Raw genomic sequence first — 26,993 nt, forward strand, 5'->3', positions numbered from 1 at the left:
TTTTTTTTTCCCACCTGCTATGCATTAAATTTAGCAAAAAACTGTGGGGTCAAAATACTTACTATACCCCTAGATAAATACCTTAAGGAGTCTAGTTTTCTAAATGGGGTCGTTTATGGGGAGTTTCTATCGTTCTGGCAGCTCAAAGCCTCTCCAAATGTACAGTGGGGCCTAAAACATTTTCAAGCAAAATATGAGTCCTGAAAGTCTCCGGGTGTTCCCTTCGTTTTGGGCCCTGCCGTGTGTCCAGGCAACGCATTAGGGCCACAATGTGGGTATTTTTGAAAACAGGAGAAACGGGGTGATAGATTTTGTGGTGTGTTTCTTCATTCTCATCATCGCTTTAAAAAGAAATCGGTCTTCAAAGTGATACTTTTATATAAAAAGTGATTTTTTTAAATTTCACCTGCTATGCATTAAATTTAGCAAAGAACTGTGGGGTCAAAATACTTACAACACCCCTTAATAAATACCTTAAGGGGTCTAGTTTTCTAAATGGGGTCGTTTATGGGGAGTTTCTATCGTTCTGGTAGTTCAAAACCTCTCCAAATGTACAGTGGGGCCTAAAACATTTTCAAGCAAAATATGAGTCCTGAAAGCCTCCGGGTGCTCCCTCCCTTTCAGACCCTGCTGTGTGTCCAGGCAACGCATTAGGGTCACAATGGGGGCATGTTTGAAAACAGGAGAAACAGGGTGATAGATGTTGGGGTGTGTTTCTTCATTCTTATGGTCGCTTTACAAAGAAATCGGTCTTCAAAGTGATACTTTTATGAAAAAAGTGAAATTATATTTTTTTACGCCTTCTTTGCATGAATTCTTACAATAAAACTGTGGGGTCAAAATACTTACAACACCCCTTAATAAATACCTTAAGGGGTGTCGTTTTCAAAATGGGGTCACTTGTGGGTGTTTCCACCATTCTGACACCTATGAGCCTCTGAAAACCTGGCTTGGTGCAGGAAAACCAAATGTACTTCAAAATGTATAAAATTATTACTAAATTTGTAAGTCTTCTAAATTGCTCAAAAAAAATTTTTTTTTCAAAAGTGCTGCCAAAATAGAGTAAAGAGATGGAAATATATATTTAATAAAAAAAAAATTGTACAGTATGTGTGCACATATGTGACATATTGCAGTTAAAAATAGGGAAAAATTATAATTTTTACAAAATTTCTCAACATTTTTACAATTATCTGTGTATAGATGTAGTGTGTGTATATATATATATATATATATATATATATTCGTAGTGTCTGTGTATATATGTAGTGTGTGTGTATATATATATATATATATATATATATATATATATATATATATATATTCGTAGTGTCTGTGTATATATGTAGTGTGTGTGTATATATATATATATATATATATATATATATATATATATATATATATTCGTAGTGTCTGTGTATATATGTAGTGTGTGTGTATATATATATATATATATATTCGTAGTGTCTGTGTATATATGTAGTGTGTGTGTATATATATATATATATATATATATATATATACGTAGTGTCTGTGTATATATGTAGTGGGTTTGTGTGTGTGTGTTTGTGTGTGTGTGTGTGTGTGTGTGTGTGTGTGTGTGTATATATATATATAGTGTGCGTGTGTGCGTTGCAGAATCATTACATCGGTATCGTTATTACTACTATTGCGATAGAATAGTTGACAAAGCTGCGTTACCTCTATATTCTCCAGTTAATGTCAAACCTGCAAGTTTTCTGCATGAGAGTCCAATGTTTTCCTCGCTGTCATTTCTCTTTGTTTACACTTCAGTATCCATGGAGACTGTACGTCAGCATAAAACTTCTACATGCGACTATAGAGCCCTTTTGTAATGACGTCATCAAGCTGCGCCAGGATGTTTGTGTCCCGTGACAATTTCTCTTGTGGATCGCGTCTGGTTCTAGTTAGTGGGAGACCTGATCTGTACGACGCAATATTACATAGAACGCCCATTGTCCGCGCCCGGTCCATGTAATTACGTTGTTGGCTGCTGGTTTTCCTTGTGACACTGGAATGTCACATGATGCTTCTACCGAGTTCTGATCGTGCATCTGCTGCCAGGGTCTTTGGGTGTACAGTTGCTTGGCATGACAGTATACAGACTCTCAGATCCTAAATATTGTGACCTATCCTGCAAATAATATCGTCTCGATCTTTACCTTCTATGCCAGCGCATAAATTCACAAGTCTCCACTACAGTACGTGGTAAGTGCCCCATTTATAGCTGCTTATGATATAATTATTAAAATATGTGCGACTATTTTAGATATTGAATTAGAATAAAGAATGAAATAGAATATTGTCAACATGGATTGGCTTTAATTTTTCACGATCACGCTAATTTTGCCACTCATCACATACCCGGCCCCAGTTCACATCAGCAGGCATGACTTTAGTCTATTGTGTAGTGTAGTAGGATAAACATACCTTATTATTTTAAATGAAATGTGCCTTCTTCAAACATGCATGTGCAAAAACTGGAAAAACATTGTAAATGTTTAAAATGCAAAAACCCATAGCTGAGCTTTACAATTGCTACTAGTTTGTTATGTAAATGTCTCTATGTATATAGCCTGCGCACATTCAAACAGGCAAATCTATGGATGGACTGTGTATATAGATGTCAATAAACACGACACATATATAGATTCCACATTTATGGACGTGCATGTGTAAAGTCACACACACAGGAGGAGATTAAAATAAAAGGGGTGCTCCAGGATACAACATTGATGGTCTTTTTTTAGGCTATCAATGTGGGATGGGTGCGGAGTCTAAACCCTAGGACCTCCAACAGTCAGCAGAAAGAAGAGGCAACTACACCTTTACTACAGTGAGCGAACACAGCGCCATCCATGTCTGTGCCGCTGTGTCTGGAACTGCATCTTGGCCCCAATCAAGTGAATGCATCTGAATTGCAGTTCCAGACACAGCTACATTAATGAGATCCAACTCAGACCCCACCAATCACACACTGGTCGCCTGTCCTAAACATAGGCCACTAATGATCTGGACAACCACTTTGATCTAGATCAAATATTATGCGAGTTAAGGAGTTGCCCATAGCAACCATTCAGAATACAGCTTGGCAATTCCCTAAAACCCCGTCTACCTACATATGTGATCTTCTGATATGAATAGACGGCTGAACATGCAGGGAAGCATTACAGATCTGCACGGGCTTCACTCTAAGGGAATTGCGTGTTATTGAAAAGCTGTATTATTAGTGATCCTAAAAGTAACACGTTCCATTCTTTTTATTGCAGACCCCTTTGATCTCATCCTCGTCATGGGAATTCAAGGATTTATGAGCTTTGTGTGTTCCCATAGTAATTTCTTCCATGAATTGAAGCTGAAAAACACAAAATTAGTTATAGACGGTAACAATCTGTACCACAAGTTATACTTTGAATCTGGTTTGGATCTCGTTCACGGTGGGGACTATGACAAATTCACGGATGTCCTTAATAAATTCTTTCAAAGTTTGTCTGCGTGCAACATCCAAGCCTATGTTGTGTTTGATGGCGGCTGTGACATATCTGATAAAAAACTTGAAACCCAAAAGCAGCGGTTCAGAGACAAGATTAACATGGCACAAAGCCTTTCTGAGGGCAAAGGTGGCAGCGTGCTTCCTCTGCTCAGTAGAGATGTCTGTATCCAAGTCTTGAGAAATCTCCAAGTGCCATTTGTCCAGTGTTTCTCAGAAGCTGATCGAGAAATAGTTGCGTTAGCCAATCTGTGGAACTGCCCTGTACTTTCCTATGACAGTGACTTTTGCATATTTGATTTAAAGGCTGGATATTGTCCTCAGAATTCCTTCCAGTGGAAAAATATTGTCCCTATGAAGGAAACTCACGAGTGCTACATTCCAGCAAAATGTTTCTCCGCTCAAAAATTGTGCCATTTTTATAACAACATGAATGTGGTTTTGTTGCCTTTTTTTGCTGTCCTCACAGGAAACGACTATATCAACTTGCCGGCTTTAGAAATGTTCTTCCGTAAGGTCCGTTTACCAGTAGGCAATACCAGCCAAGGAGGAAAAAGACACACACGAATTCATGGCCTACTGAACTGGTTATCTAGATTTGCCGATGTGAAAGAAGCCATGGAAAATATGCTGAACTATCTTGGGGTAAAGGATCGTGACTCGGTAAGGCAGCTCCTGTATTCTGCCATGGAAGAATATAGTCTTTATGAGACGGTGAACCTTGAGCAGTATTTCATGAGAAGTTCTTATAGTTCTCCAACTGCATTGAAGCTGAACCTGCCAGATTGGGTGCAGTTGGCTTTAGCAAGAGGGGAACTGTCTCCATTGCTTAGTGATGCTTTGGTGTCAAGAAGAGTGTTTCTTCATGCTCAGGTTGAGGACTTTAGTAAGCCATCTTCTCATTTCATAACAAAGCCTGTTCGTAAATTGATCTATGCACTACTCCTAAATGCACCTCGTGCTTCACAACATGAGGCTCAAAGAAGTAGGCAACTCTGTGTTGAAGAATTTGACAGACTAGAGGCTAACTTAAGAAGATCCACCGTTGAGATAAGTAATGCCTATGATGACATCCGTAAAGACCTCTCACTTTCTAAACTTCCACAGGTAAGACAGTATTGCTGTGACCTGAGCCTATTATTACAATTTATTGTAAAAAAAACAAATTATTAAAAATACCCCACCTGTAATATATAAATATAATAATGTATTATTGGGGGAAAGCGTCATCTTTCTGAATTGGGTCAACTAAACTGAGCGCCACTGCATGTAAATAGTGCCCCCAAATGTAGTATAGACATTTAAGGAGAAAAATTGAGGACCAACGTACAGTGCTGCTAACATCAAATTGGAGTCCAGACATTGTGTTTAATAATAGGCAATTAGGCTACGCGTTTCGACGCTGGACTAGCGTCTTCATCAGAATAAAAACCTAAAAATAGAGCCAAAACCATGCTTATACTGATAAAATATATAATTTTATTGGTACAAAATATAAAAAACACACATTAAAATCAAAGATGATTACCACAGTGTGAAGTAGATGAGGCCAGACAGTTGTCAATAGTTGGATAATAAATAAGCATATATGTGTTTTGAAAGTATCATGAGTAAGGCTTGGAGTAACTGCAACCATGAAAGCGCATTCAGTGCTCTACATAGTGTATACCAGGGGTCTCAAACTCGGCCGGGTAAGTGGGCCACATATAGAAAAATGGGAAGTTGTCGGGCCGCATTGCTTTCAAATTTGATACAATACAATATTATTGTTAATCATTTAGTTATTTGAACTACTATAACACTATATTACTATAATAATACCGCTAGGTTTAAAATGAGATATTTCTCCACATGCTTATTTCAACAATCCAGTTTTCCAGTTTATGCAGTCTGGCGGCTCAGTTAGCAGCGTTTGGCAGACACACATGTGAAGATTGGGCATCCCCTTTTTAGATAGTGCCACAGTGCCCTCCGCGGATGCTGCCGCAGTGCCCTGCGAGGATGCTGCCACAGTGATGTCAGGGGCTTGCCCAGAGCTGGAGTCCCGGAGCAGAGCCGCTTCTAGCGCTCTGCCTGGGATTCCAGCTCTGCTCCTGACATCACTGTCCATATATGGACAGAGATGTCAGGGGCAACCCCAGAGCTGGAGTCCCGGGCAGAGCGCTAGTAGGCTCTTCCTGGGACTCCAGCTGTGCTCCTGACATCACTGGGACTCCTGCTCTGGGGAAGCCACTGACATCATTGTCGATGTATGGACAGCGATGTCAGAGGCTTCTCCAGAGTCCCGGAGCAGAGGCGATACTAGCCCTCTGCCCGGGACTCCGCTCTGGGGAAGACCCTGACACACTGTCCATATATGGACAGCGATGTCAGGGAATTCCACAGAGTCCCGGAGCAGAGCCTGTACTAGCGCTCTGCACGGGACTCCGGCTCTGGGGAAGCTCCAGACATCGCTGTTCATATGTGGACATCGATGTCAGGGAATTCCAGAGTCTCAGAGCAGAGTCTATACTAGCGGCTCTGTGTCCCGCGGGCCACAGATGACAGCCCCAGGGGCCGCATGCTTGAGACCCCTGGTATATACAATAGATAAACCCAGGAGACATGTAATGTGTTCTAGATAATATGCAGAGTTCCAGGTCTGAGTAATCATTTGAAGGCAAAGATGCAATCAGCACCAGACCCAAACAAATGGTTACATAAAAAGTATATGTGGATATATAGTATAAGCAACTTACCCATAGATTTGTGCTGTCTGGCGTCACACCCGACTTACGTTTCGGCTAAGAGCCTTCGTCTGGGGGTGATCCGGAGTTAGAAGCCGGCAGCTCTACAAGAGTGGCGCGTAGTCAAGGAGACAATGAGACCTACGGCGGTCACCTAACTTCGGCTTCTAACTCCGGATCAACATGACACATATCGACTCACTGTGAGTACGTACCGACCTCCTCTCCCACCGATTGATCCCCCAGCCCCTCTCGTTCATCCACTGCATCGCTGCACCATTAACCCCAACCTTGACTCCTGATTGCAAACATGTCTGTTCACCTGCCGTACACCCGATATCCCCCCCCCCATTGTGGTTATGGTTTATTATTTATTTATTTACATTGTTTCCCACCATGCTCATTTATTACCCCCTGCTGCTTAAAATACAAACATGTACGTATCATTTTTAATCCCCACCTTTACTCATTTTAACCCATTATGCACTCTCATATGATGCTTTGCATCACTAAGCCCACTTGTGACGTCAGAGTTAACCTTTGACCTGGCTTTTTTGGCGTTTTTTTCTGTTTGTTTTTATCTTCCCTCACTATTTAAAGTGCCTCCTAACAATGTATTTTACTTGGCCTGATGATGACGCTAGTCCATCGTTGAAACGCGTAGCCTATCTAATTGTCTATTTATTATTTTTAAATCCAATAAATCCCATTTGTCAACTTTCTGTCTGGACTCCAATTTGACGTTAGCAGCGCTGTACGTTGGTCCTCAATTTTTCTCCTTAAATGTCTCTTTGTGCGGTTGTCTGTGGACCACCGGTTTGCAGCTACATCACCCATTTACATTACTACCTGCTTACAGTAGAGTTGTGCTTACTACTTGCACAACTCCTAAAGGTGAGCAACAGTTTCACCATTATTTGTTTCCTCATTTTCGCTTGTGATCTGCACCATGTGGCACCGTGGTATTTTCTCGCTTTTCCTCTAGGTTCCAAATGTAGTATGGTTCAGTCCATGAAGATGTTCATAAATTACAAGCCGATTTGGACACACTAAGAGTTTGGGCATCCACTTGGCAAATGAGGTTCAATCCCTTAACGACCGCCAATACGACTTTTCACATCGGCCGTTAAGGGTAGTTATGCCAAAGCGCCGCCTTTTCACGGCACTCTGACATAAGCCCGGCACGGGTGTCCTGTTCCGGCTAAAGTGGGTGTCGGGCTGTCTAAAGACAGCCGGACACCTGCACTAACGGGTGGGATCGATTTCAACATCGATCTCACCTGTTTAACTCCTTAGATGTGGCGCTCAACAGCGAGCGCCGCATCCACGTGGTTTTGGAGGGAGGCAGCTCCCTCTCTCACCCCATCGGCACCCTGCGATTGCAATCGCAGGGTGCCAATGGCTTCTATGGCAGCCGGGGGCCTAACAAAGGCCCCCAGGTCTGCCTGTAGTGGATGCCTTCTAAGCCATGCCTGAGGCATGACCTAGCAGGTGCCTGTCAGTTTTACACTGACAGGCAATAATACGCTTCAATACAGAAGTATTGCAGTGTATTATAAAAGCAAACAGAAGATCGCATAGTGAAGTCCCCTAGTAGGACTAAAAATAAAGTTAATAATAAATATCCCAAATAAAAAAAAAAGAAAAACCCACTTTTTCCCTTTATATAATACTTTAATATGAAAAAATTAAAACATTACACATATTTGGTATCGCCGCATCCGTAAAGACCCCAACTATACAGCTATTATGTTATTTAACCCGCACGGTGAACACTGTAAAAAATAAAATAAAAACCAATGCCAGAATTGCTGTTTTCTATTCATCCTGCCTTAAGAAAAAATTTGATAAAAAGTTGCATGTACTCAAATGGTACCAATAAAAACTAGAAGTCGTCCTGCAAAAAAACAAGCCCTCATACAGCTGCATCGGCATAAAAATAAAACAATTATGGCTCTTAAAACATGGTGACACAAAAACAAATAATTTTGAAATTTTTTTTATTTTTACCGTGTAAAAGTAGTAAAACATACAAAATCTATATAAATTTGGTATCGCCACAATCGTAATGACCCACTGAATAAAGTTATTATTTTATTTATACCACACAGCAAATGGCATAAATCTAAGCCCCCAAAAAGTGGCCAAATGTGTTTTTTTTTTTCCATTACCCCCCCCCCAAAAAAAGTTAATAAAAGTTAATCAATAAGTGATATGTACCCCAAAATGGTGCTATTAACCCCTTCCCGACATTTGCCATATGGGTACGTCATGGAAAGCATTGACTTCCCGCATCTTGCCGTACCCATACGCCGAATGTTTGGGACCGGCTCAGAAGCTGAGCCGGTGCCATCATCACCGGATCTCAGCTGTATCTTACAGCTGACATCCGGCTGTAACGGCGGGGACCGAAATTAGCTTCGATCCCCGCCATTAACCCCTTAAGTGCAGCGCTCAAACGCGATCGCTGCACTTAAGTTGTTTGCAGCTCATCGGAACCCCAGCAATGAAATTGCCGGGGTTCCGGTGGCTGCAATGGCAACCGGAGGCCTAATACTGGCCTCCCGGTCTGCCTAGTAGCACTGAAGCCGGTCAAGATCCGCCCGGCGGCGGAGCCTGATCGGCTTCCGTAGCTGCCGGCAAGATGGCGCCGGGTCAGGAGCTGATCCGGCGTCATCAGCGGTGGAAGTCAGCTGTACTGTACAGCTGACATCCACCTGTAACGGCAGGAACCGGAGCTAGCTCCGATCCCTGTCATTAACCCCTTAGATGCAGCAATCGAAAGCGATTGCTGCATCGTAGCGGTTACTAGCAGATCGCCAGCCCTGACAGGCAATCAGGACTGGCAACTGCTGTTATGGCAACAGGAGACACAATGGTCTCCTGCTCTGCCATTACGGAAGCCGATTTAGGCCCCGCCGGGAGGCGAAGCCTAATCGGCTTGCTGTCAGTGAATGACTGACAGATCTAATACATTGCACTACATAGGTAGTGCAATGTATTAGAAAAAAAAAAATCTGACCGTTGGACCTTCAAGTCCCCTAGTGGGACTTGAGAAAAAGTGTAAAAAAAAGTGCAAAAAATAAAAGTTTGAAAACAATAAAAGTTTCAAGTAATCAAATAAAACACAATCCCCCTTTTACTCTAATCAAGTCCTTTATTATTGAAAAATAATAACAAACCATATGTATTTGGTATCGCCACGACCGTAACGACCTGAGGTATCAAAATATTATATTATTTATTGCAAGCGGTGAACAGCGTAAAAAAAACCGTAAAAAACTTTTACCAGAGTTTCTGTTTTTTGGTCACTTTGCCCTACAAATATTAGAATAAAAAGTGATCAAAAAGTCGCACGTATCCAAAAATGGTACCTATAAAAACTATAGCTTGTCCCGCAAAAAACAAGCCCTCATACACCTCCGTCGACAAAAAAATTAAAAAGTTATGGTTCTCACAACTTGGCGACAGAAAAAATACATTCTTTTTACAAAAGTAATTTTATTGTGCAAAAAGTTGTAAAACATAAGAAAGTGCTATAAATTAGGTATCACCGGAATCGTACTGACCCGCAGAATAAAGTTAACATGTAATTTATAACGCATGGTGTACGCTGTATAAAAAAAACGAAAAAAGCTGTGCCAGAATTGCGTTTTTTTGTTTACCTGGCATCCCAAAAAATAGGATAAAAGGTGATCAAAAAGTTGCATGTACCCCAAAATGGTACCAATAATAACTACAGCTCGTCCCGCAACAAACCAGCCCTCATACCACTACGTCTATGAAAAAATAAAATTAGTTCTGGCTCCAATAAGTCAGGAAATAAAAAAATATGCAGTTGTGCAGATCAGAGGGGAACATTTCTTCTGTTTGAAGAGGCGATTTATCAAGGACCTAAAATTAGGGAACCAGGAAAGGGAGGGCCCAAACATGTCCGCTGGGAGCGACAGTGCCCGTATTATACCAGGACAACACTTCCCAGCAAAATTCCCCAAACTGCAAAGGTGCGGAGTGTGGACCAAAAGGGTGATAATAAAGGACGCCATATATCAGTGCAACTCCGGCCTGTGCAGAAAGGATTGTGTCACAGCGTAACACACATCAATGGATCATTTTATTGTTTTTTTTACCCCATTATTATACCACCTGACTATGCCCCTTATATACTCCGCCCGGCTTACATATGCCCTACATTATAAACGGAAACACCAGTAAGACTCCAAAGAAAACTACCACCAAGCAAAATCCACGCTCCAAAAGCCAAATGGCGTTTCCTCCCATCTGAACCCTACAGCGTCCCCAAACAGCAGTTTCCTTCCATATATATGGCACCGTCATACCCGGGAGAACCCTTTTAGCAATTTTTGGGGTGTGTGTCTCCAGTGGCATAAGCTGGGCACGACATATTTGCCACTGAATGGCATATCTAGGGAAAAATATAAATGTTTAATTTGCACCATCCACAGCGCATTCATTTATGGAAAAGACCTGTGGGGTGAAAAGGCTCACTACACCCCTTAATAAATGCCTTGAGGGGTGTAGTTTCCAAATGGGGTCACTTCTCAGGGGTTTATTTTTATTATTTCACATCTGAGCCTCTGCAGTTGTGAACCAATACTTTGTAAATCGCCAGATTAGGCCTCAATTTTACGTGGTACGCTTTCACTCCTGAGCCTGGTCGGCTGTCCAGGCAAGAGATTAGGGCCACATGTAGGGTGTTTCTAAAACCGACAAACACCGCATAATAATTAGAGAGCTGTCTTGTTATGGTGGCACAAGCCGGGCACCACATATTGTCCACATATCTGTGGAAAAAATCCAATTTTCACTGCAACATCGAGTTCACACTAATTTCTACAAAACACCTGCAGGGTTAACATGCTCACTACACCCCTAGGTAAATGCATTGAGGGGTGTAGTTTCCAAAATTGGGTCACTTCTGGGGGGTTTCCACTGTTTTGGGCCCACAGGCGCCCAGAAACCAATCCAGCAACATCTGCACTCCAAATGGCGGTCCTTCCCTTCTGAGCCCTGCCGTGTGCCCAAACAGCAGTTTATGACCACATATGGGGTATTGCCGTACTCGGGAGAAATTGCTTTACAAATATTGGGTTCTTTTTTTCCTTTGTTGCGAAAATGAAAAAATTTGAGCTAAAGCTATGTCTTCTTGAAGAAAAAGGATTGTTTTTATTTTCACTGCCCAATTCTAATAAATTCTATGAAACATCTGTGGGGTCAAAATGCTCACTACGCCCCTAGATGAATTCCTCAAGAGGTGTAGTTTCCTAAATGGTGTTTGGGCGTTTTCATAGTTTTTTCCCCTCAGGGGCTTTGCAAATGTGACATGGCCTCCGCAAACCATTCCTGCTCAATGTGATCTCCAAAAGCCAAATAGCGCTCTTTCCCTTCTAAGCCACGCCGTGTCTCCAAACAGCCGTTTATTACCATATGTGGGGCATTGTTTTACTCGGGAGAAATTGCTTTACAAATTTTATGGTGCTTTTTCTCCTTCAGTCTTTGTGGAAATGAGAAAAAATTAGCTAAACCTACATTTTCTTTGAAAAAATTTAGATTGTCATTTTCAGGGCCTACTTCCAATAATTTATGCAAAAAACCTGTGGGTTCAAAACACTCACTATACCCCTAGATAATTTCCTCAATGGGTGTAGTTTCCGAAATGGGGTCACTTGTGGGGGGTTTCCACTGGTTTGTCCCCTCAGGGGCTTTGTAAATGTGACAAGGCCTCCGCAAACCATTCCTGCTAAATTTGAGCTCCAAAAGCCAAATAGCGCTCTTTCCCTTCTAAGCCCTGCCGTGTCTCCAAACAACCGTTTATTACCACATGTGGGGTATTGTTTTACTCGGGAGAAATTGCTTTACAAATTTTATGTTGCTTTTTCTCTTTTAGTCCTTGTGGAAATGAGAAAAAAAATCGCTAAACCTACATTTTCTTTGAAAAAATTTCGATTTTTATTTTCACGGCCTACTTCCAATAATTTCTGTAAAAAACCTGTGCGGTCAAAATGCTCACTGTACCCCTAGATAATTTCCTTGAGGTGTGTAGTTTCCCAGATGGGGTCACTTTTGGGGGATTTTGCCTGTTTTGACACCGCAAGAGCCCTTCAAACCTGACATGGTGCCTAAAATTTATTCTAACAAAAATAAGGCCCCAAAATCTACTAGGTGTTCCTTTGCTTCTGAGGCCGGTGCTTCAGTCCAGTAGCACGCTACGGCCACATGTGGGATATTTCCTAAAACTGCAGAAACTGGGCAACAAATATTGAGTTGCATTTCTCTGGTAAAACCTTCTGTGTTATAAAAAAAAATTGTATTAAAAATTTATTTCTGCAAAAAAATATGAAATTTGTAAATTTCACCTCTACTTTGCTTTAATTCCTGTGAAATGTGTAAAGGGTTAAGACATTTTCTAAATGCTGTTTTGAATACTTTGAGGGGTGAAGTTTTTAAAATGGGGTGACTTTTTGGGGGTTTCTAATATATAAGGCCCTCAAAGCCACTTCACAACTGAACTGGCCCCTGTAAAAATGGTCTTTTGAAATTTTCTTGAAAATGTGAGAAATTGCTGCTAAAGTTCTAAGCCTTGTGAGGTCATAGAAAAATAAAAGGATGTTCAAAAAACAATGCCAATCTAAAGAAGACATAAGGGGGATGTTAATTAGCAACAATTTTGTGTGTTATAACTGACTGTCTTACAAGCAGATACATTTAAATTGAGAAAAATGCTAATTTTTGCAATTTTTCGCTAAATTTTGGTGTTTTTCACAATTAAATACTGAACATATCGAGCAAATTTTGCCAGTAACTTAAAGTCCAATGTGTCACGAGAAAACAATCTCAGAATCGCTTGGATAGGTGAAAGCATTCCGGAGTTATTACCACATAAAGTGACACATGTCAGATTTGAAAAATGAGGCTCGGTCAGGAAGGTCAAAAGTTGCTAAAGAGGGAAGGGGTTAAAAAATACAACTTTGTCCCGCAAAAAACAAGACCTTATACAGCTATGGCGACACAAATATAGCTCTTGGAATGCGACGATGGAAAAACGCAAAAAATGGCTTGGTCATTAAGGTTTAAAATAGGCCAGCCATTGATGTAGATAAATGTAACGTTTTGCACCTGGGTAAGAACAACCTGCATGCATCATATGTCCTAGGGGGAGCTACACTGGGGGAGTCACTTGTTGAGAAGGATCTGGGTGTACTTGTAGATCATAACCTAAATAACAGCATGCAATGTCAATCAGCTGCTTCAAAGGCCAGCAAGATATTGTCGTGTATTAAAAGAGGCATGGACTCGCGGGACAGGGATGTAATATTACCACTTTACAAAGCATTAGTGAGGCCTCATCTAGAATATGCAGTTCAGTTCATAGTAAAGATGCGCTGGAGTTAGAAAAAAAATAAAATGAAGTGCAACTAAACTCATAATCGGCATGGAGAATCTAAGTTATGAGATAAGATTAATAAAATTAAACCTATTTAGCCTTGAAAGATTTTTTTAACTTCCTCTGGATCAATAGGGGTAAAGCAAAGTTCTAAAGTTTACATATATCTCTTCCCTTTCTCTCATCCCTTGGATAAATTTGTTCAACATTTGTCTTTTTTCAACTGTACTATGTAATTATGTAACATGGGTTCTCTGCGGGTATGTATGTGGCATGTTAGATGAAGGCAATATTGTTTGCCCACATAGCCAATAGAGAAGGGTTAGAAATCTAGTATCCTGACAGTAGATTTAGAACTACCACTATGGAAGGTAACAGCCAAGCAGTAATTTCCATAGCTTTGTTTTGAATTATTGTAAACCTATAACCTTTGTCTTTTAGCTTCCATTGGAAACACGTTTAAAACTACTGCTGCGGGGCCTTGATTTAAAAATAAATGACCTGGAGTTTGTGCCGCCTCCCTATAAACTTATACTTGCCATAGTTTGTTACTGGATCAGACAAGCAGAACCCAAAGTAAAACCGCATCATTTCAAAGCCCTCCTCATGGGCATTGTTTGTGGAGAAGCATTCACCATTCATAATAAACCAGGTAAGTCGTCATGTAGGAAAAGGTTTCTTGTGTCCATAAATGACCATTAAGTTCCAGTCTATCCACCTATGCCAGAACCAATAACCCCCAACCCAAGTCTTGCAGACTTATAAGAAAAGTTTACCATAAAGCAGAGCTGTGCCAAGAAAGACCATGTACACTTTCTGAACTATGTGGACACCACACCTTCACACCTATTTGCGCTGGTTGGATATCCCATTCCAAAACCATAGGCGTTACTATGGATTTGGGTCCCCTTTTGCAGCTGTAAAAGTGTATCTGTGGGAATTTGTGCCCATTCAGCCAAAAGAGCATTTGTGAGGCCAGAGACTGATGTCGGACAAGAAGTTCTGGCTTACAATCGGTGTTCTGATTCATCCCAAAGGTGTTAGAAGGGGTTGAAGTCAGGGCTCTGTGCAGGCCACTCGAGGTCCTCTACATCAAACTAGTCACACCATGTCATTATGGACCCCACTTTATGCACAGTCATGCGGAAACAGGAAAGTGTCTATCCAAACTATTGCCACAAAGTTGGAAGCATGCACTTGTCCAAAATTTCATTGTAAGCAGAAGCATTAACATTACTTTTCACTGGAAATATGAGGCCTAGCCCATACCCTGAAAAACAGCCCACAACTTTATTTCTTGTCCACCAAACTTTCCAATAGTCATTATACATTCTAGTAGGTAGCATTCTCCTGGCATCTGCTGAACCCACATTCATCCATCAGACCTTAAACTCATCACTCCAGAGAGCACGTTCCACTGATAAAAAGTCCAGTGGCGGCATGCATTACCCCACTCCATCCGATGCTTGGCATTGCACGTGGTGATCTTACGCTTGTGTTCTACTGCTTGACAATGGAATCCCCTTTTATGAAACTCCTGGCACAGTTATTGTGCTTATGTCACTTCCAGAGGAAGTTAGGAACCCTGTAGTGAGATGCAACAGAGGATAGGCGCTCGCTACAGCACTTGGCCAACCCGCGCTTTATGAGTTTGCATGGTCTACTGCTTTGTAACTGAGCTGTTTTTACTCCTAGACACTTCCACTTCACAATAATATCACTTAGTTGACCAGGGCAGGTTTAAAACGTCACAAACGGACTTGTGGCACAGGTGGTATCCAATAACAGTGCCATGTTTGAAATCACTTCGCTCTCCAGCACGACCCATACTGCTACCAATGTTTGTCTATTAGGATTGCATGACTGTGTGCTTGATTTTATGCAGCGGTTTGCAATGGAAGTCGCTGAAACACCTAAACTCAATAATTAGGAAATGGGTCCAAAGCACAAGATGACCCCACATGACATCTAGTAGATCTCAAGGTTGCTGACCTGAAAGCAATTATTAGCATTACTTTGAGTAGCTGTATTAAAAAGAAGGTGTCATGATTTTATTTTTATCATATTGCTTTTAATATAATGTAAACAACATTTTTATTTATTTGTGTTGTCACTTTCTACTTTTTAATGTATTCATACTTTTAATTCTCTATGGGGGCTGCCTTTTTTTTTTTTCATCTCGATTAACGACACATACAGAGATGGAATACGGCAGCTACAATGCATAGGGCACAATGAACGGCAGCCGTCCATTGCCTCTGCCATCTGGCTCTGTACTGCGCAGACGCAGGTCAGAGTCACACAGCAGAGAAGCCGGTTTGTAGGGAAATAGCAGGCGCCATTATGAAGACCAGCTGCACTGCAGGTAAGGTGTGTGTCTCTGTCTGTCCCTCTCTCTCACAGACCCCCGCTCTCGTGACCCCTGACGGGCCGCCCATGCATTGCATTGCAGACTACAAGCTGACATAAACGGCCCTTGTATACTGCTGACGATACCTGCAGTCCAGCCATGGAGTCTGACATCCCTTGCCGGTTTATTATCAGTGCAGCTCCTGCTGATAACATATCGTGCTTGTTCTGATCTTCCAAGGGCCGTTGCTTCTTTGTGTTCCTTGTAAAAATGTGTGTCAGACGTAGTAGAGCTGAGTGTGTGTGTGTCTGTGTAGTAGAGCTGAGTGTATGGATGTAGCAGTGCTGACTGTCAGATGTAGCAGAGCTGAGTGTGTGTGTCTGTGTAGTAACGCTGAGTGTGTGTATGTAGCAGTGCTGACTGTGTGTCAGATGTATTGGAGCTGAGTGTGTGTGTCTGTGTAGTTCACTTCACTTTCATCATTCTAAGGGTATGTTCACACGCAGTGTTTTCAGGCGTTTTTCGGGCCGTAAATGTCCCGAAAAACGGCTGAAAAATCCGAAACAGAACGCCTACAAACATCTGTCCATTGTTTTCAATGGGAAATACGGCGTTCTGTTCCGACGGGGCATTTTTTACGCAGCAGTTTTACAAAAACGGCACGTAAAAAGATGCCTGCAAAAAAGAAGTGCATATCACTTCTTGGGACGTTTTTGACTCTATAGAAAACCAGCTCCAAAAATGGCCGTAAAAAACGACGCCAAAAACGCGAGTTTGATTAAAAAATGGCTGAAAATCAGGAGCTGTTTTCCCTTTATTTAGTAAGAGTGTGAACATACCCTTAGCCTTTTGGTGTGTCCTATAGCTTCTGCCAGCTGCAGAATCACACCCAAAATGGCAGCCGGACACTGCTTAGCAATTTGAAGACACCTTTTCCTGACTTGTAGGAGGGGGGGTGAGATTCCCTCCCACATTTTCGGCAGCTGTGAGTCAGGTTGCTTTGCCTTATTCACCTTGCTGTAATTCTGGGAAGTGCTCCCCCTGGTGGCCAACATAGGAAAACACGTCAAATTATTATTTAATTTTTAATACTTTCCACCATGTGGAAGAAAAAAAAATACAGCATAAAATGTAAAAATATAATAGAATTAAACCTTTAAAAAAAAAAGTAAGTTACTTAATTCGCGACATTCCCTTTAAGCCCAAACCTTTTATGTCCGTGAAAATTGGAGTAGCAGCAAAATATGAAAGGAGTGGCAGAAGCTGGTGATGTCAATCACCAGCTATGACTACCCCCTCACCACTGCAGCACAGGAGACAAGGAGAGAACCTTCGACCTGATGCTTTGCTGGCTAGGTTTATACTTCTACTACGCTCTACTAAATGCAGTTTAAAACAGACCTCTAGTACCGGGACCAGATATGCTTTAATGGTCATATCAACAGTGAATATTTGATTAATTTGTGTTTCCGCAGATGAACAGGAAGAGGCCCTCACATTAGTGTGTGAACAGGTCAGAAGAATGATGGAAGGTGCCCAGCACAGAGGACTGAATCTAGAAGATCTACATATACTATGCCAATGGCAGTGCTGTCTACATATATTCATGCACTTTAATCAGCTTCTCTTCACACCACTGCCAGAGCCTGATATTACCAGGTCAGAATTTGAACGAACGGTATCTGTGTTTGGTGTAAAAACTGAGTAAGGCTCTGTTCACATCTGCGTCAGGGCTCCGTTCAGGCGTTCCGTTGGAGCTTTCAGTCAGGTGAACCCATGAACAGAACCCTGACTGAAACAAATGGAAACCATGGGTTTCCGTTTGCATCACCATTTCAATGGTGACGTATCCGGTGTGTAAGGGTTCTGTCATTTTGACGGAATGAATAGCGCAGTCAGGGATCCGTTCATGGGTTCCCCTGACGGAAAGCTCAGATGGAACGCCTGAATGGAGCCGACACAGATGTAAATGAAGCATTAAAGAGGCTATGTCACTAGTTTAGTAATGCCCTATCTCCTAACTAATCTAATAGGTGCTGTCACACTGATAACGCTAGTGAGAATTCTGTCCTGAAACGTTTATTATTTTAAAAGTTATGTGCTTTTATCTAAATATGTAAATGAGCCTTAATTAGACAAGTGGGAGGTAACCGCAGCGATTCTCCTGAGGTGGAGCTTCCTCACAGCCTGTGACGCTGTCCAATCAGCATCAAGCTTCTTCACAGTGTAAAAGGGGTTTTACATTGGACGATTATCAGGCAGATGAGGGTTCATATAACGCTTGTTGGCGATAATTGCCCTGTGTAAACGGGAACGATCAGCAGATGACCAAGCAAACGCTCGATCATCAGCTGGTCGTGTCGTTTTAATAAAGTTAAATATTGTCGTAGTCGGCAGAACATCTCCGTGTGTAAACAGGGCGACGCGCTGCCGGCATAATGAATGGGGACAAGCGATCGGAATAACGACTGCTCGTCCCCATCCATAGCTCCATGTGACCGGAGCAAACGATACTTCGTTGATCGGCGCTCGCTGCAGCGGCCGCTTATCGGCCGGTGTAAAAGGGTATTTAGTGACTAAAGCTAGAGGGAAGGGGGATCCATATCTCGGGCTATGGACCATCTAGAACAGCAGTTCTGGTGGCATATAAAGGAGGAGATTCTAATCTTTCATATGACACCAGGGTCACAGACACAATCGGAGATATCGCCAGTTGAATACACAGTCAGGAATGGAAGCGGTATACTATGTGATCACGTTTTGTAAATAAACTTTTTTTTTTTTTTTAATACAAATCACACTGTAGTTAGCAGCAAAGCGCCTCTTAGATTAGTCAGGAGATAGGGCATTAATAAACTAGTGACAGATCCTCTTTAAGAGAAATCTAACTCCACCCTCGGCTATGTGTAGTGTTTTACAACTCTGCTGGTGCGAGACTTGGTCGCTGCCCCCGGTTGAAGGTGGAACAATGGAGACCTAATCTATTTGTCAGTTTATAGCGGTCACCACGCATAACATTATATTTCGGATGTTTTTCTCTACAGACTTTACAGTGGATCTCTTGTGTATCATATGACTCAGAAGCTCAAGACTTCATCCTCTTCAGAAGACTTGTTTAAATCATGTCCATCCCTGGAGAAGCTGTATCGAGACTGCATTCATACTGTAATGTCTACATTCCCTCAGGACCACTTCCAGAGCAGGATGAAGCGGTCATCAGGCAAGTCTAAGAAAAAGGGGAAAGTAGGCAAAAAAGTGGTAAACGCCAAAGTGGGCAGCATGCTGGAAAACCAGCCCCAGTGTGACTTCAGCAACAGATTCGCTGGCCTGTTAATGGAAGACTGATCGTCAGTTGCGTCAATGACTGGTGGACTTTCAAATTATCCAAAAGAACAAAGTCTTATTTTATTAGCTGGACATTTTTAAACGAATTTGATGTATTAACCAATATCTGACTAACAGCAAATCCACAATATGTCCAAGTCTCAGAAACACTCCTTCAGTAACAATTAGGCTCAGTTCACACAGCGTGATTTGGTGATGATTTTGATGCGGATTTAATGCAAAAAAAAACACCCCAAATCTCCCTCCATTGATTTCAAGGGGAGGTTAAGGTATGTTTTTTTTTTTTGTTTTTTTTTTTGCTGTGCAGTTTTTGACTGCTCACAGAGAAAAAAAAAAAGTTTCCACTTCTAAAACTCCTTTGAAGTCAATGGGAGGCAAAGAAAAAAAAACTTTTAAAATAAGCAAACAAGGCCTAAAAAAAAAAAGTCTCGATGGGGGACTAGGCATGCTTAAATCGCACCCCGATAACTCCAGGTATACAATTTGCATACAGTGCGCACAAACATTAAACTTCTTATTCTGCAAAAAAAAAAAAGGGCCACCTGAGAGTTTTAAAGGGCATGTTTGGAATAGTGTTTAAAAGGTCACAGCTCCATGCCAGCCCTCTGATGGACAAAAAGCTGATTGTTTCTTTTTAAATGATTTTATACAGCAATTTATATACATTTGCACTGTGTCCACATTACATTGACTTAGCTAATCTGAAATGGACTTCAATATGGAGTAGAAGAATACTTCATTTTGGCAGATCACATGGTGACTGTGGACTTCTCCCTGACTATAATGCATCTGTTTTTATGTACAGGTATACATTTATTTTCTGGAATAAAAACATCTTATGAATTTCAAGTGTTCAAGTTAATACTAACAACAACCAATAGCAATTAACATTTATTTTCTGCTTTATAAACATGAACGATGCTCGTCCGGAAAAACATACTTCACTTGAATGGAGCGGTGTGGTAGACGTTAGGAAAAGGACCGCAGTCCTATTGGGCTCAAGATCGGTGGGTGTCCAAAAGGATAGTAGTTTACCACAACATAAGATGGGTATACCCCTTTAAGCAAACTTGTACATTTTCACTTCACCCAATTAAAATAGAAAATTTAATCATTTATAACCTCAGGCTGACGATCATGAGAAAAATCTAAAATGCTGCTATTTTTGCCCTCTTGAAAAGTAGAAGAATGTCCTAAAGTTTTAGTAGCCACTACTTGAAGAAATGGCAGAACTGAATAGTGGTAGAATAAGGTAACTAAACTTTTGACATGTCATAGTGACATGTCAGAAGTTTTGATCGGTGGGGGTCCGAGAACTGACACCCCTACCGATCGCTAAAACGAAGCAGCAGAAGCACTCGGTGAGCGTTATGCTGCTTAGTTTCTAATTGGCTTTCTTCGGAAAGCCGAACCCAAAGTCTCACAGGCCCAGTTCACACTGAGTTTTTGGACACAGAAACAGTGTCGGAATCTGCGCCAAAAAACAGCCCCCCCGGCGGCTTTTAGCCGCTCGCAGTAAAAAAAAAAAAAAGCAGCAGGACCTTTCCTGTTCGCTCAATTGGAGCTTTTTTTCCCCCTCTGTAACCAAATCGCCATGGCCAAAAAACTCTGCAAAAAACGCAGTGAAGACGGCAGCAAAAAAAAAAAAAAAGTGCAGGCAGGTCAAAATCTGCCTCAAAATTCCTGAATGAATTCGGAGGCAGATTTTTTTCTTCTGACAGGTCACTATGATGCGTCAAGTTTTTTTTAAATGTAAAATTCTATACTATATAGTGCAGTTCAAACCACGTGCGTTGCTCCCGGAAGTCTTGGAGCTTTCCTAAAAAAATGACGCGCCGCCACGACCTCACGCGACTGTGGGCTTGCTTCCTGTGCTGCTCATGTCAGCGTGTGATCAAGAACATGATCGCAAGGGGCTGTCACATTGCCTATTGCTGGTCATGTTCTTGATCACACGCCAACACGAGCAGCACAGGAAGCAAGCCCTCTGTTGCGTGGGGTCGTGGCGGCGCGTCATCATTCGTAGAAAAGCTCCAGGACTTCCGGGAACAATTCATGAGGTTTGAACTGCACCATTTAGTACAGAATTTTAAATAAAAAAGGTATATTAGTAAGTGACCGTACTTTTCACAAATATATTATTGCAATGTAATCTTTGGTCCCCAGATAACCCCTGTAAATCTTATGTTTTATTTACATGAGGATGCAGAATTATGCAAACCATATGGCTTGTGTAAAATAGTACATATTTTTGCACCATACACACAGAAGCAGTTTGTGTCTTTTTTTGTTGTGCTTTAACCCTTTCACTGCTGCAAGTTTTCACACTTCAGACCAACAGCCTGAAATTTTAAATAAAATAAAATTTTTATAAAAGTACACCTCTTACATGTCTCCTAAAAATAAAAGTTCACAATGTGAAGAGTTCATACATTTCACTTATGCCAATGTCTTCATTACATATCTTCACAAAATTACCAAAAACTGTAGAGACACGAAGTCGACAAATTTGATTTGGTGCAGGGGCGTATTAGATTTGCAACCGCTCACACCCCTGTAATAGGGAGAAAGAAAAAAAAAAACTAGCCCTCCATCGAAATGTGACAGAGCCCATATTCTCGCTCGTTGGTAAGAGGGGTGATGAAGAAGAGTCCATGTATCACTGTAGAGGACAGTTACAGGCTGTGATTTTTCTTCCTGCTCTCACCTGCAGCTACTCTCTTTCCACCCCTTCCTTTACAGAGACACTCAACCAGAAAGTAACACTTTGAAGTCGGGGAGCTGACTGAAAACAAGTGCTGCGCCCTGAATATTGCACCAAGAACTAGAGCCTGGTATCATTTGGAAGCGAAAAACCTGGGCTTTATTTTGATACCAGGGTCAACTCCAAATAGAGATTCATACAATACCTGAAAAGGGTTAAAATTAGCAAAGTTTTGTAGGGCCCATTATATAATGTGTTAATCAGCTTAAAGTGACAATTGGGAGGAGTAATGTGAGGCGACAGTGCCCGGTCAGTCAGACAATCATTGATGGGAACTATCCTGCGATGCCAATTGTTTGAGACGCAGCTGGCAGTACTATCAAGGGTCCCTTTCAGCTGAAAGCCAGGCACAGTATACAGACCACTTTAAATTCTGGGATCTGTATAGTGCGAGTACTTCGATATCTTTTGTTTAATCTAGAGTGCTATTAGATGCTCATTAAAGCTGTAAAATGCTTGTGTGTGCCTCACGAGAGCCAATTCAAAGGCTATGCACACTTTAGGATGTTGTTTTTATCAATTTTTTTTTTTTTTTTTTTTTTAATAGATCAAGTTTCTATTTTTAACCCCTTCCCTCCACAGCCACTTTTTGGATTTTCATTTTCGCTTTTTCCTCCGTACCTTCCAAAAGCGAACTTTGTTTTTCTGTCGATATAGCCATTTGAGGGCTTAATTTCGGTGGGACGAGTTTTGATTTTCATGGCACCCTTTATTGTATTAGATCATGTACTATGAAAACAGGGGAAAAAAAATATATTTGTGGGGTGAAATTGAGAAAAGTTCTTCAATTTCTTTGAAGGAATTTTGCATTCACGGCGTTCCACGTGCGGTACAAAGTACATGTGGGAAAAGGGCTGTTCTTTGAACATACACATTATATATATAATGTATTGCAGTATATTGTAATTCTGATAGCTTAATAGGTGTGCAGAAATGGCAGACCTGGGGGCCTTCATTAGGCCCCCAGGCTGCCATGACGACCAATGGCACCACGTGATGTGATTGGGGGGGGGGGGGGGGGGGGGACGGACAGCGATGACACAGAGGGGGCCACCCCCCTCAGCCCAACAGTTTAGTTGCCGCAGTCGCTATTGACTGCAGCATTTAAGGGGTTAAACAAGCGGGATCCCGCTCGTAACACTGGTATGTCAGCTGTAAGTCGCAGCCAACACGCTCGTTTGATGTCTCAGACACACAGGATCGACCTAAAATCAATCACATCTAAGACGGATTCAGATGAGAGAGAATGATACAGCTTCTATGTATGAAGGATACATAAAAGCTGTATTGAAAAAAAAAATGTACATTTTTTTTAAAATAAAAATCATTTCGAAAATTTAACACAAAAAACGGATTTAATAAAAAAAATCATATTCAAAAGTGAACATATCCTTTAAGACCCGTTGATTATTATGTGAAGAATGCATCAAATATTTTCTATGTAATATAAATATAGTACACATGTAAATATATACTTTTGTATCTTTAGGTAGAGTACTTAACGCTAAAATAAAATAAAAACATGCAGCCATTTTTTTTATTTTTTTTTAAGAAAGTTCAAAATTTATGGACATCAGCCAGGTGAGGTACGATATGATTAAACAAATAGCGCTGAAAAACAGTAACCAAGATATAGTACATTTACAGCTGTGCAAACATCAGAAAACAAAAATAGTAAAAAACGTAGTCTTTCAAAACAGTATTACAGTATAGAAATAAAACCTGAACCTTAAGGACCTGTTCAGTTTTTTGGCGTGGATATTGACTGGGAAACCGCGCCGGAAATCAGCGCCAAAAAATTGGAGGCAAAGGCGTTTTTTCCCGCTTTTAGGGGGGAAAAAAAGCGGCATGTCCTTTCTTGCTGCGGTTTTGCCTCTGACCTCCCATTGAAAATCAATGGGTGGCAGAAAACCTGCGGCGCTAGTTTCAGAGCGTTTTTTTGCCTGCGGTCCTTGCATTCGCTTCAATGCCCGCGGACTAAACTCAAAATCACCACAAAAACTGCGGCAAAAAAGTGCAGGCAGGTCAAAATCTGCCTCAAAATTCCTGAAGGCAGATTTTTTTCTGCCTGCAAAAAACGCTGTGTGAACAGGGCCTTTCAGTTGTATTACTACAGAATTCCTGGAACATTTCAGAAAAAGAATTTACTATTGCATGAAGGGTCATTTCTGCCTACTGCCACCCTGGCTGCATCTAATAAAACCACATGAGAAACAAGCTTATACTACAGTGGTCAGCTGTGCACGTCTCTGATCTGAGGGCCACATAAAAAAATACTTCAATTCAGGTCAATGGCATGACACGGAAAATAAATAGGATTGTGGGAAGCATGGCCGTACTGTGCGTTTCACTTCAACCGCATTCTGAACATTAGTAAAACATATTTCTGTAATAAAAACCCACCATGAAGCAGAATAGAATTATATACATATTTATATATAAAAAAAAAATATTCAACTACATAAGTAAGCAGTTTAACTTTACAAAACCCTCAAACCTACATTTCCGTGGAGAGAGAAGGCAGAAACCAGACACACAACGATTGTTTTTTTAACTTTTCTTTTATAAATCACTTTTTGGAAAACATCAGACCACCTTGTCAATACTTAATGGTTCCGAAACATATTGAAGTTACACTTGTCAGAAGTGCCCTGCTCGGTGTGTCGCTCCGGAGGGCTACACTACACCATATCCTACACCCGTCATTCCATCTTGGAAATCCTAGGAATTTAAGTCCTACTTCTCCATATGCAGTTTAAAACAATGCAATATGCATCATACATCCAGAAACAAAGACGACTGTGATCCTTTGCGTTTCTGAAGCCCCTCTTTGCTGCGTTCCACTTTCTTAATCATTTCGGACACAACCCATACAGAACTTGTAAGTCCTATCAAGAACAGGAGGTCTGAAATCCAAAAAAAGACAAAGGTAAGAATTGTTCATAGATCTGAAAGACACAGTATGGTCAGTACAAACTGGCGATATACGGTAATTCTGATGTTGTCACGTGGTTCCACCTGGAAAGACGCCCTAATAAATCAAAATCTGCACGCTCGACGAGATAGAGTGTGTCAGGGATCATTACCATGTATATTGTTTGCAAAAATATTATCCTGACATATATGTATGTATATATCAGTATATTACACAAAGAAGTGGAATCTAACAAAATGGAGAATGTATCAGGGGCACGCCTATGGAGACACCGCCCCTGGAATGCAAGAGGAGTGCACAGAAGAACTTACAGCTGTGGAGCCAATGGGGCTTAAAGAGGCTCTGTCACCAGATTTTGCAACCCCTATCTGCTATTGCAGCAGATAGGCGCTGCAATGTAGATTACAGTAACGTTTTTATTTTTTAAAAACGAGCATTTTTGGCCAAGTTATGACCATTTTTGTATTTATACAAATGAGGCTTGTAAAAGTACAACTGGGCGTGTTGAAAAGTAAAAGTACAACTGGGCGTGCATTATGTGCGTACATCGGGGCGTTTTTACTTCTTTTACTAGCTGGGCGTTCTGACGAGAAGTATCATCCACTTCTCTTCAGAACGCCCAGCTTCTGGCAGATCACGCTGTGATGTCACTTCCCCAGGTCCTGCATCGTGTCAGACGAGCGAGGACACATCGGCACCAGAGGCTACAGTTGATTCTGCAGCAGCATCAGCGTTTGCAGGTAAGTAGATCCATCGACTTACCTGCAAACGCCGATGCTGCTGCAGAATCATCTGTAGCCTCTGGTGCCGATGTGTCCTCGCTCGTCCGACACGATGCAGGACCTGTGAGTGACGTCACAGCGTGATCTCTCGAGAACACGCTGTCTGCACTGCCAGAAGCTGGGCGTTCTGAAGAGAAGTGGATGATACTTCTCGTCAGAACGCCCAGCTAGTAAAAGTAGTAAAAACGCCCCGATGTACGCACATAATACACGCCCAGTTAACTTTTACTTTTCAACACGCCCAGTTGTACTTTTGCAAGCCTCATTTGCATAAATACAAAAATGGTCATAACTTGGCCAAAAATGCTCGTTTTTAAAAAATAAAAACGTTACTGTAATCTACATTGCAGCACCTATCTGTTGCAATAGCAGATAGGGGTTGCAAAATCTGGTGACAGAGCCTCTTTAAGCACGTCCCACATCCCTAGGGAGGGAACTGTTGTGTTTCTTTGTTCAAATAAAGTTAGTTCACTTCCTACTTGACTGAGGGAAAGATGTCTACCAACATCTGTCTGGTGTACTTTGTTCCATGCATGCTTTCAGTTTTCAATTTACAGAGGTGGTTATTCGGTGTGAGATAACAGGGAAAAAGGAAGTTTAGCCCTGACAAGAGTTGCTCTTTTAATCAAATGTGAGTGACTTGTGGCATGTATTCATAAGGACCATCAACCCAACCCTACAGGTCTCATCTACCAGCAAGAGGAAGATGGGGGCTGGGAGTCCATGCTGGGATTATAGATTATTGGACGAGTTTTTTTTGTACCCTTTTTTTAGTAGTGGTGAAGATCCAGGGGGCAGACCAATGGGGGAACTCTTTGAACATATCAAAGAAACTGGAAGGTAGACAAAGACAGAATTACAAGTAAGGGCATATTCAGACTTGGCGGAAAATTTCCACTGAGGATTTTGCTGCAAATTTGCGGCAATTACGCTATGGATCTACGGCAAAAAATTTGCATATGAGGGTGCATCCAGACCTGGCGGATTTCGCAGCGGAATTTGCCCCCGGTTTCAGCCTTTTGTATTGCAAAGGCTGAAATCCACTGTCTCTCCGTAACAGATTAAGAGAATGTTGTGGAACGTAAATTCCACACTGCAAACTATTTTCCACAACATCTTCACTAAGTAAACTAAAAAGCTATGAAAAATAAAAGAAAAATCCACTACAGATTTCC

At 41.4% G+C, this 26,993-nt stretch overlaps 3 protein-coding genes across 8 annotated transcripts in view; 1 reads left to right on the forward strand and 2 right to left on the reverse strand.

Annotated features, from left to right (window-relative positions):
* Positions 1 to 2,011, reverse strand: part of NEK11 (NIMA related kinase 11) — a 272,607-nt gene extending 270,596 nt beyond the window's left edge. For all 3 annotated transcript variants that reach the window (XM_075827127.1, XM_075827126.1, XM_075827128.1), the window contains exon 1: positions 1,702 to 2,011. The gene's annotated coding sequence lies outside the window, so the exon portion shown is untranslated. The remainder of the gene's footprint in view (positions 1 to 1,701) is intronic.
* ASTE1 (asteroid structure-specific endonuclease 1) lies at positions 1,773 to 20,180 on the forward strand. 2 transcript variants are annotated; one of them, XM_075827125.1, is made up of 6 exons: positions 1,773 to 2,229; positions 3,291 to 4,618; positions 14,084 to 14,294; positions 17,468 to 17,651; positions 19,037 to 19,348; positions 19,676 to 20,180. In XM_075827125.1, exons 2-5 carry the CDS (start codon positions 3,314 to 3,316, stop codon positions 19,335 to 19,337), a joined length of 2,001 nt encoding a protein of 666 aa, XP_075683240.1. In that variant the 5' UTR covers positions 1,773 to 2,229; positions 3,291 to 3,313; the 3' UTR covers positions 19,338 to 19,348; positions 19,676 to 20,180. The 2 variants fall into 2 exon arrangements, with proteins under 2 accessions (XP_075683240.1, XP_075683239.1); XM_075827124.1 differs by having other exon boundaries at positions 19,037 to 20,180.
* Positions 20,181 to 24,643: 4,463 nt separating this feature from the next.
* Positions 24,644 to 26,993, reverse strand: part of ATP2C1 (ATPase secretory pathway Ca2+ transporting 1) — a 108,439-nt gene continuing 106,089 nt past the window's right edge. For all 3 annotated transcript variants that reach the window (XM_075827122.1, XM_075827121.1, XM_075827123.1), the window contains one exon: positions 24,644 to 25,007. In XM_075827122.1, coding sequence (XP_075683237.1) covers positions 24,877 to 25,007 — 131 coding nt within the window. In that variant the 3' untranslated portion in view covers positions 24,644 to 24,876. The remainder of the gene's footprint in view (positions 25,008 to 26,993) is intronic.

The sequence above is a fragment of the Rhinoderma darwinii genome, chromosome 5, assembly GCF_050947455.1.
Source record: "Rhinoderma darwinii isolate aRhiDar2 chromosome 5, aRhiDar2.hap1, whole genome shotgun sequence".
Lineage (NCBI taxonomy): Eukaryota > Metazoa > Chordata > Amphibia > Anura > Rhinodermatidae > Rhinoderma > Rhinoderma darwinii.

Coding starts and splice junctions, on each gene's coding strand:
- ASTE1 (XM_075827124.1), top strand. CDS start 3,314: ATGGGAATTCAAGGATTTATGAGCTTTGTGTGTTCCCATAGTAATTTC. Junction 4,619..14,083: donor CACTTTCTAAACTTCCACAG/GTAAGACAGTAT, acceptor TTTGTCTTTTAG/CTTCCATTGGAAACACGTTT. Junction 14,295..17,467: donor CACCATTCATAATAAACCAG/GTAAGTCGTCAT, acceptor GTGTTTCCGCAG/ATGAACAGGAAGAGGCCCTC.